Source organism: Setaria italica, chromosome VIII (genome assembly GCF_000263155.2).
Source record: "Setaria italica strain Yugu1 chromosome VIII, Setaria_italica_v2.0, whole genome shotgun sequence".
NCBI classification, from domain to species: domain Eukaryota; kingdom Viridiplantae; phylum Streptophyta; class Magnoliopsida; order Poales; family Poaceae; genus Setaria; species Setaria italica.
This window is the reverse complement of record NC_028457.1, coordinates 36,309,477-36,319,701: the sequence shown is the minus strand read 5'-3', so window position 1 is coordinate 36,319,701 and position 10,225 is coordinate 36,309,477. Positions and strand designations below refer to the sequence as shown.

Sequence of the window (10,225 nt, the reverse complement as noted above, 5' to 3'; positions counted from 1 at the left end):
TATATGTCTTACATATATTCATCACTAGACATGCTTACTACGCCCAGTTATATGAAGAGATTGGCAAGCATCCATCGCTAATGCACTTTCGCGTCGCGGTTTTCTTCATCTTTAGGATATATGAAAAAAATAGTTATTAGCGCACACACACTACATGCTATTTCTTGAGAAGGCAAGCACAACCTTCATATGAAAACAAATAATATATATTTCTAGTAGCATTAAACCTAACATAATTATGTCAATCCTTTATTCTCTCTCTCATCCTCTCTCTAAACAATTCTAAATAGAAAAACTCACATGTTTAATTAATTACGACCACAAATTTGGTAGAAAAAAATCATATATATACTGATAAATGGTTTTCAGAAATCAAGAAAATGAAGAAAACATGTACTTGTAATGGTGTTAAAATATCACTATGAAATTTTGTAGAATCAACAAACAAATCATATATTTTGATCGAAATGATGTGACCGTTGCTATTTTCCAGATGGGCCTGAGCGGAGCCCTGGAGACGCTTTGTGGGAAGGCGTACGGCGCCCGGCTGTACCGCATGCTGGGCCTGTACCTGCAGTCGTCGTTCATCATGTCTGCTGCCGCATCCCTGCTTATCTCCGTGCTTTGGTACTTCACGGAGCCGCTGCTGCTTCTCCTCCGGCAGGACCCCGAAGTGTCCCACGCTGCTGGGATTTTTGTGCAGGCCCAGATACCCGGTCTCTTTGCGTTTTCCTTCGTGCATTGCCTGCTCCGATACCTTCAGACGCAGTCCGTGGTACTACCGCTCGTCGTCTGCTCCGTGGTGCCGTTCGTCCTGCATGTCGCCCTGGCGCACCTGCTGGTGAACGTGTTTGGCCTGGGGCTCGCGGGCGCTTCCGCGGCGGTCTCAGCAACGTTTTGGGTCTGCTGCCTGATGCTGTTCGCCTATGTGCTGATCTCCAAGGAGTTCTGTGAAACATGGAGAGGGTTTTCTGCCGACGCCTTCATGTACGTGTTGCCTACCGTGAAGCTCGCAACGCCATCTGCCATCATGGTCTGGTAAGTGTACATCTTGCCAGTGACATACAGTATCGTGTTCCTCGTGCCAGTGACATTCATGAATCATGACCGGTGAGACATTCCGGCTGCAGCTTGGAGTTATGGGCGTTCGAGCTCCTGGTGCTCATAGCTGGTTTACTTCCCCATCCCACCGTGGCTACGCCGCTGATCGCCATATGGTAAATACCTTTATATTACGATAGTCTTTATTTGATCTTCAGATATGCAAATTAAACTAACAACGTGAGCCCAACGATGACGTACATGGCCTGCAAATTGTGTGCAGCGTTAGCACTGAGGCGATTGCGTGCATGATCACAGTTGGGTTCAGTGCCACCGTAAGGTGCGTTACATCACATGCCAGCCCGGTTCTGTCTGAACGAATTCCATATGCTTCTTCCTTCTCAGCCACAGTTGTTCTTGTACCATTGTGTTTATTTCACGCATGATGGGTCATGGATTAATGTTTGGTGCAGCACACGGGTGTCGAACGAGATCGGTGCGGGGAATGTGGACAAGGCGAAGAATGCGGTATCCGTGACGTTGAAGCTCTCAGTGTTCCTCGCCGTCTCCTTCGTCCTGTTGCTGGCGTTCGGCCACAACCTATGGGCCAGCCTCTTCAGTAGGAGCTCGAGGATCATCTCGGAATTCGCGGCCATCACCCCGCTCATGATGATCTCCATTGTGCTCGACGCTGCACAGGGCGTCCTGTCAGGCGTGTCGAGGGGCTGTGGGTGGCAGCACATGGGGGCCATGACCAACCTTGTGGCGTTCTACTTAATCGGAATGCCGCTGGCCATCCTTTTCTCCTTCAAATTCAAGTTCCACACCAAGGTACTTGTAAAAATTAAAAATTAAAGTGAATCAATTTCTTGCCAACGACAACGTTCCAGCTTAATTGCTGCATTTACATTCTTTTTCTGCAGGGTTTGTGGGTGGGGCTGATATGTGGGCTGACATGCCAGGCCTGCTCATTGCTGGTGATCACTGTCCGCACAAAGTGGACCAAACTAGCGGAGGCCATGCAGGAGGAGAAAGCCAACTACGTCGCTTAGCACATGCTATCTTGACCAAACAAAAAATGGATAGAAATTGCATGCCGTGACGATATATAAATATAAAATTAAACGTGTCTTGGAATTCTGTTTTGCAGGAGAATCGTATCTATCACGCCCTGAAATTTTTGGATTTCAGGATGTGATTAGAAAGAACAATTAAACAATGATTTTATCATAATTTTAAAATTTTCCCAACATTTATTTTCTTGACAGGAAATGTAGTATAGGAAAAATAATTGGTTGTTTTTTAAATTAAATAGTGTTGCTCTGTGTGTTGTATTCAGACCAATGCATCTTAGTATTTTTTGAGTGCAAAAGGTTTTAATATGCGTTTATATGATGTCCAGACCCTTCTGAGAAAATTTTCCAGCTTTTTCTATAATTTATTCTTATTTTTTTCTAGAGCCAAATCCTTTCCCTCTGGGCCGAGCCTTGGGCTCGACCCAGCTAGCCCTGTCGGGCATACATCCTTGGGTCCACGAGTAGGCCTTGTATAGCCCACTCAAGGGGCGTACTTGGACGTGATTAGGACATGAGGCTGCGCTGCAGGGTAACGTAGCCTACACGGACTCCTGAAGACTAGTCGGAATACACAAGGAAACTACTTCACCGAGTAGGACTCTGTGACCGTGTTCGACTAGGACTCCTACCCTGTAACCATGCTCCCCCGACTATATAAGGGTGGGCAAGGAACCCCTGCAAGCAACACAACTCATCAATACAATCCATACACAGGATGTAGGGTATTACGCGATCTAGCGGCCTGAACCTGTGTAAATCGTGTTCCTGTGTCACCATCGACTCCTTGATTCTCGGCGACACCCACCGCACGAAACACCACCTCAGGTACTCCCTAGGCGGGTTACCGGTATAAAACACCGACAGCTGGCATGCCAGGTAGGGGGAGTCGCCGAATTTCTCCGCGCGAGATCGATGGCACCAACCATCATCAAACCTGCATTTGCTTTCGAGGTGGGCGCAACTTTCATCTTCGGCTCCTTGCTCTGCATCGTTGATGGCTTTGGAAATTTCCAACGTTGCATCATCGAGAAGCTGGAGAAGAAGCATCTGAACGAAAACCCTCTTCATCAAGAAGTGGAAAATTCCATTGAGAGAATCCAAAATTTCAACGTCAACAGCATCGAGTTCGACTACAGCTTGGACTCGACCTCGACTCGGACTAGCCCACGCAGGTTAGTATCCAAGTCACCTTGCAAGTCGATTTCAAATCGAAGTTGATTCCCGTTCGGGTTCCGAAACGCAGCCAGGGTCCACCAAGAACTCCTCACTCGAGTCCAATCAGGACAAGAAACAGTTGAGGACTACGACTACAACTCGGACTCCGTTCAAGAACACCCTTCATCAGACCCAGCACAAGGTTTGGTTATCACATCCACATCGCAAGGCAAATTCGTTTATTGGCCAGGGATGAAGCCATCATCCCTTACCCAAAACTACGAGTCATGCCTAGTCGCCCACATGGGTACCCTCCCATATAAACAGGGCACTCCACTTACTCCAATCCGAGGAGAAGATAGCGCCACAGAGATTGCAACCTCAAGCTTAGGATGCTACTATTCAGATAGGGAACTCTTTGTTGTCATGTCACCACACGACGAAGTCGCGACTAGTAACCATCACCACAAAACACCTCGACTAACGAGCACCACAGAACACCTCGACGGGTAGGACAACATGAAGAAGTCTCTGATGATGAGCTCTCAGCCAATGCCCCGGATGATGCAACAAGTGAGCAATGAATTCAAAGAAGAAATCGCAACGCTACTCGAGTAGAACGTCGCCGACTACTTTTCGCAAGCATACCTATTGTGAATCTCGAGCGAGCATTCGATGCAGTACAAGCACGAGAGCACAACACCCCACTCACAGCAATCACCTCGATCAATCTCTTAACAACCCTCATACCTCAGGACATAGACAACAAGCTCGCGGTACAACTCACATGAAGAGGCAACAAGTTAATAGCACAACTCGTGGCAAATGCTTACCAGTTGCTCGACAAGGAGTCACCAATCCCTTCTGTACACCACAACTCTAGCCAGCACAATGGTAGCAGAGATGCTCCAAGACGTGGCGGTGCACCCAAAGCACCACAGAAAAACAAAGGTGCGGGAGAAGCTAGTCACACCAACTCCGCACAAAGTCCTCATCGCCATAGAACCAATCGGGAACATTCATACATGAGTGATCTCAGGGAAGTACTCAACCAGAATCACGATGATCGGGACATAATCAGAAACCGTCATTGTGAATGAGAAGCAGAAACCGATGTTCCCGACTACTTCCCCACCTTCACCACACGAGTCATGCATACTAAATTACCCGACAAGTTCAAACCAATGGGAATCAACAAGTACGATGGCAAACAAGACCCGGTCCAATGGCTCCGATGCTACTCATTAGCAGTCCAAATAGCTGGGGGTAACAACGAGACAAAAGTCATCTACTTTCCCATATGGATGGAACCCGCGCCATTGACTTGGCTCGAGTCTCTCAAGCCCAAGTCAATCGACTCGTGGGAAGAATTGAAAACAGCTTTCACCAACAACTATACGGGATCAATGCAACATCCAGGCAACAAAGTTGACTTAAGCCAAGTCAAACAACAGGAAGGCGAATTGTTGCGCGACTACCTACGTCATTTCTTCGAGAAGAAGGCTACGATTGTCGACATCTCAGAGGGAGACGTGATTGAATGTTTTCAAAATGGACTCTAGGACCAACGCATGTACCAAGATTTTGGCAGACACTGTCCTACGAGTGTCAAAGACTTGAAGATCATGGTACAGCAGTGGGCAGACGAGGAGGACAAAGAACGTGAGAGGTTTGATCGCAACCGTGGGGGCAACAACAACAACAGCCAAGGTAACAACCAAAACCTAGACAGAAATCGCAACAATGATACCTGAAACAATTACCTCGGGTCACTAGAATCACAAGCGCAAACCCGACAACACCGTTGCAACACTTACCAACTCAAACAAAAAAGGGGCAAACAAACACAATGACAGCCCCTCATTCAGCGACTTACTCAAGAAGCAATGCCCATGGCATCCACACAGTAACCACTCCGCAATAGACTACTAGAGCCTCCGTAGAGTAATGCAAGAACTACCCAAAGCTCCTCCGCCCAAAAATAATAAAAAAAACTTGACCGCAAACTCCAGAGACAAAGGCAAAGGCAAGGTGGACGAAACCGATGATGGCGAAGACAAATTTTAAGTCGCATCAAAAAATGTCAACGTCATCTTTGGCGGAATCCCAGGTACCACATTGAAGTGGTCCAACATGCTAGTGCTCAGAGAGATCATGGCCATCGAGCCAGCGACTCCCACCCCACTCAAGTGGTCCGAGGTGCCAATTTCTTTCAGCAGAAAGGATCAATGGACCAACTTCTCAGAGCCAGGCCTTTTCCCTTGGTACTCGACCCAGTTATCGCAGGCTTAAGACTAACAAAAGTACTCATCGATGCTAGTAGTGGACTCAACGTCATCTTCGCCAAAACCTCGAGGAAAATGTGCCTCGACATAACTGATATGCTTACTCCAATAGATTCTCCTTTCTACGGAATTGTTCCAGGCAACGCCGCTATCCCATTAGGGCAAGTCGTCTTACCTGTCACCTTCGGTACAAAGGAACATTATCGCACCGAGTACATTAAGTTCAAGGTCGCTGACTTCGAGACTTCTTACCACGCCATCCTCGGAAGACCAGCTCTAGCTAAATTCATGGCTATAACACACTACGCATACCTACTGCTCAAGATGCCAGGACCAAAAGGTGAACTCACACTATGTGGAGACCTGAGGCGATCCTATGAGTGCGACGCAGAAGCCATCGAAATCGCTGCGACTTCTCAAGCACCTAGTCCCATGCAACAAGTCTTCACAGTCTCGAAAAAACTCACCCCAACAGAACTCGAGATTCCAGAGAACAAGGCGGGGGTGGCCAAGGTCAAGCTAGCAACAAACAAGGATTCCAAGCCCATTGACCTAGAGATTGGTGATTCATCCAAGACAACCCTCATTAGCATAGGGCTGGATCCCCAATTGGAAAGCGCGCTCATCAGTTTCCTTCAGGCTAACTGAGACATCTTTGCTTGGAAATTGGCTGATATGCCAGGTGTGCCCAAGGAACTGATCGAGCACTCACTAAATGTTGATCCCAAACCTACTCCTAAATGGCAACGGATACGAAGATTTACTCAAGACAGGAGAGACGCTATCAAGAAAGAACTAGCCAAACTACTCGTAGTTGGCTTCATCAAGGAAGTTTTCCACCCTAATTGGCTAGCCAACCCAGTACTCGTTCGTAAGAAAAACAACAATGAGTGGAGGATGTGTGTAGACTACACAGACCTCAATAAGCACTGCCCCAAACACCCCTTCGGGTTACCCAGGATCGACCAAGTCGTCGACTCCACAGCTAGTTGTGCACTACTCTGTTTCCTCGATTGCTACTCAGGTTACCATCAGATAGCAATCAAGGAAGAAGACCAAGCCAAAACTGCCTTCATCACCCCGTTTGGAGCTTTCTGTTACAAGACAATGTCCTTCGGGTTGAAGAACACAGGTAAAACATATCAACGCGCAATCCAGATGTGTTTTGAGAAGCAACTACAGCACAACGTAGAAGCCTACGTGGATGATGTAGTCGTCAAAACAAGAAATCCAAAGGATCTCATCGCAACTACACTTCAACGTAGAAGCCTACATGGATGATGTAGTCGAGGCCCATCTGGGCCAACGGCCACAGCGCAGCATGCTGCCGCTGTCGCTGGCCAGCCTTGGCATGCGCGCTAAGCCGTGGCCGCCCCGCGTCCCTATAAAACGTAGCACCTGACCCCCGCATGCCCCTGCCGTGCATGCATTGCCACTGCCTTGCTGCCTCGCCCAGTGCCACCGCAATCCGAGCAAACGGGGCGAGCGTTGCCGCCTGGAGTAGGAGGAGCATAGCACCGCCACCGCTTCGATTTGACGCCTCCCGACATCCCTAGAGCAAGCTGACATCGCCTCGTGCTTCCCTTCCTCATGCTGCACATCTGCCGCTCGTTCTCATCACCTTCCCACCGCTGGAACATCGCCGCCCATGATGGCCCGAGCCGGCCGCCATCCTCTATCTGCCGCCAGATTCCTGGCAATGCCGTGACTCTCCGCCGACGATGAGCTACCCTACAAGTTCCTCTCGACCTCCTCTTCATCTTCCCTGCCTTGGCCGAGCTCCAAATTGCCCGTAGCGCCAGCGATTTGGCCGGCCAAAAGCCCTCTCGAGCTCTTTGCGATGAAGCCCCTAACGAAATCTGTAAATAGTCCAAGGTTCCCTGTGTCTTGGTTTTTTTGTAGACAAACCCCTGAAGACCTTAAAATCTCTACACCCTAGTCCTACCTGAGAGTTTTTATAGATATAGTCCTAACCTTTTTCCTCTTTACAAGCACTGTTTGCTCTATCTTGCAAATCTTCTCTGCTAGCCCCTGGTATCTACAGTTAATTCTATTTAGGTCCTTAGAACCTTGTTTAATCCATAAATTACAAGTTTTAGCTCCGTTTCTATCCATTCAAGTTGCGTTAGATTCATAACAACATAAATTACACGTCAATGGTGATGTTTTCCATCATTGCATATTTTTGAAAATAAATTTGATATTAATTTGGTTAACACCTATTAAATATGTTGTCTTTAATAAAAGGTATTTAGTGTTATACACCGCTTTGCATAATAAATGTTAATTTTATTAATGCTTCATCTTAAATGTTTTTCAATTAAAAGCTAATTAGAGATATACCTCAGATTTTTATAAATTAAACTCAATTTGTTTTATAAATAAAAGCTACATAGGTTATATCTCGAGTTTTCATAATTAAATGTTAATTTGGATAATATAAATATAAATGTATTTTTAAATTATAATTTAGTTAGTTCAACATGAATCATAAAGTTATGCGCTTAGATGTTCCCACATGTGATATCTTTTCCAAATTAAATGTTTAAAGTAGTATAAACTATACATGGACATTTGTAACTAAATTTTGACTAAGCTTTACTTCATGTTTTCAAAATATAAATATAATGTGAGTTAATTCTAACATAGGATATTTCTCTAAAATATCATCCACATTGATTTCTACATTTAAAATGTATGAAGCACATAGTTTCTTTTCTTTTATGAACCCAAATCTTTTGATAATGTATCTTCTCGACCAAAGTTTCATTCTAGTCGGTTCTTGCTGTGTTACTCTTCTAATCATAAGCTATAGTTTAGCAACATTGTTTCGCCATGTTTCGTGTTTTTGAAAATAAGTATGGTATTAATTTTAATTAATGCTTATTTACTTAGCTTTTTCTAATTAAAAGCTAATTAGGTTTATACAACGGTTTTCTTTAAGCAAGTGTTAATATGATTAACATCAACGTGAATGAGTTTCTAATTATAACTTGTTTTATTCAATGCGACATATAAAGTTATTGATTAGATATTATTACATATAGTTTATTTTTCCAAAGTTAAATGTTTAAATGGCATAATTTGTACATGAATATTTATAAATAAAAGTTTACTAGGTTTTACATCATCTTTTCAGATAAAAATATAATTTGAATCAACTCTAACTTAGGATATTTTATAGTTAAAATATGATTTCTAGTTAAAATAACTTCAGCATATAGCTCTTGTCTTTTTCTGTACAAAAAGTTTCTCGGTAGATGTATATTTCAACGGTATCATTATTCTTAGTGTTTTATGTGCCTTCCTTATTGTAGAATCAAGCCCTATTCTTTAGTACACTCTGTTAAAGCTTTTCTCTTTGATTGGTGTATTGTTCTTAATTATACTTGTTTGTTTGCTTTGTATGTTGGGACCTGATGATTGCTTCAAGTAGAAGGATTGTTGTTCAAAAGATTTGAAGATTAAGAGTTTCAAGAGAGCAAGAGCTGAAGAGCAGTAAGAGTAACTTTTCGTTGGAGAAAGGCAAGTGTCCTTAGCTATCCTTGTATCTATGCTTATTTACAAGACCACCATGTCATAATTGGAGAACCACCCAGGAAAACAGTGCAACGATAAGAATCACATGGCTTTGGTCTTAGAAAATTAATTAGAAACTCTAGTTTGTGGTAGCTTTGCCTGAAAGGAGCAAAAGGGGGAGACAATAGTTGGTATATAGCTCGGCCCTCAAACTGATCTGCTCTATGGTAGCTTTGCAGTTTGCGAGAGGTTTATGCATTGCGTTGATCATGAAACCTTAGCGAGTTATCCTTACTAGGAAATCTTTGTAAAGGTCTCGTAGCATCCCTATACAGTCACACCTCGGTAGTGTGATAAGTGCCTACTTTTGCATAGCATCGTTGGTTCCAAAGTTCTTCTAAACTTTTACGCGACTTGTGGTGAAAGTGTACAATCTTTGCAGAGTGTAAAATTGTTATAACAGCTGTGCTCATGGTCAAGAGCGGCCTGGACCCTCACATGATTAATAAACTTGAAGATGGATTTAAATTGTTATTCTGGCTATTTCTTGTGGCCTTACTGAGTACCAACCATAAGTGTACTCACGCTTACTTACTGCTACTCAGAAGAGGAAGGGTGTGTGAAGTTTTCTTAAGATGATGCTGAATTCTAAGCGTACGCAACCCCCAGTAGATTGTCTGTGAAGTTTGGAGCCTCTGTTTCTCAGATTAAGCTGTATATCTCTGATAGACCCGTAAGTCATTATTTATATTCATTTACTTGATACTGGACTGTTATTCACTTATGATGTCACTATATGTATGAAACTAGATTCTGAAATACATATAGGTAGTAGTTGGTTTTATTTTAAAACCAGGTGTGACATATAGGTAGTAGTTGGTTTTATTTTAAAACCAGGTGTGACAGTAACCCGTCTTCTGAAAAAAATTCTAAAAGACTCCTCAAAAAGAAGCTTCTGACCATCCACCTCAAAAAGGAGCTAATGTCATCTCCGGTGACTGCAGTTGATCACCGATTAAACCACGTGGCTAGAACCATCAGACCTCTCCTATGGTTTCTAACAAAACAAAGTATGTCCAAGGCTTAAAAACTCTTAAATGCTTATGTTCCTCGAGGTTCTTAGACCAGTCTTAATGGAGGGTTTCATAG

General features: G+C 44.1%; 2 protein-coding genes across 2 annotated transcripts in view; both read left to right on the top strand.

Moving 5' to 3' along the window:
- LOC101776039 (protein DETOXIFICATION 19) overlaps window positions 1-2,178 on the top strand; it is a 6,402-nt gene extending 4,224 nt beyond the window's left edge. The window contains exons 2-6 of the mRNA XM_004979780.2: window positions 494-1,038; window positions 1,131-1,217; window positions 1,325-1,381; window positions 1,515-1,872; window positions 1,965-2,178. Of these exons, the coding sequence (XP_004979837.2) occupies window positions 494-1,038; window positions 1,131-1,217; window positions 1,325-1,381; window positions 1,515-1,872; window positions 1,965-2,093 (1,176 nt within the window). The 3' untranslated portion in view covers window positions 2,094-2,178. The remainder of the gene's footprint in view (window positions 1-493; window positions 1,039-1,130; window positions 1,218-1,324; window positions 1,382-1,514; window positions 1,873-1,964) is intronic.
- A 3,454-nt stretch (window positions 2,179-5,632) lies between these two features.
- Window positions 5,633-6,205, top strand: LOC105914996. The gene has a single exon (XM_012848268.1). The coding sequence runs from the start codon at window positions 5,633-5,635 to the stop codon at window positions 6,203-6,205; it is 573 nt and encodes a 190-aa protein (XP_012703722.1).
- The last annotated feature ends 4,020 nt before the right edge of the window (window positions 6,206-10,225 follow it).

Bases quoted from the DNA above. Each gene is read 5' to 3' on its own strand.
- LOC105914996 (XM_012848268.1), top strand. From the start codon at position 5,633: ATGTGCCTCGACATAACTGATATGCTTACTCCAATAGATTCTCCTTTC.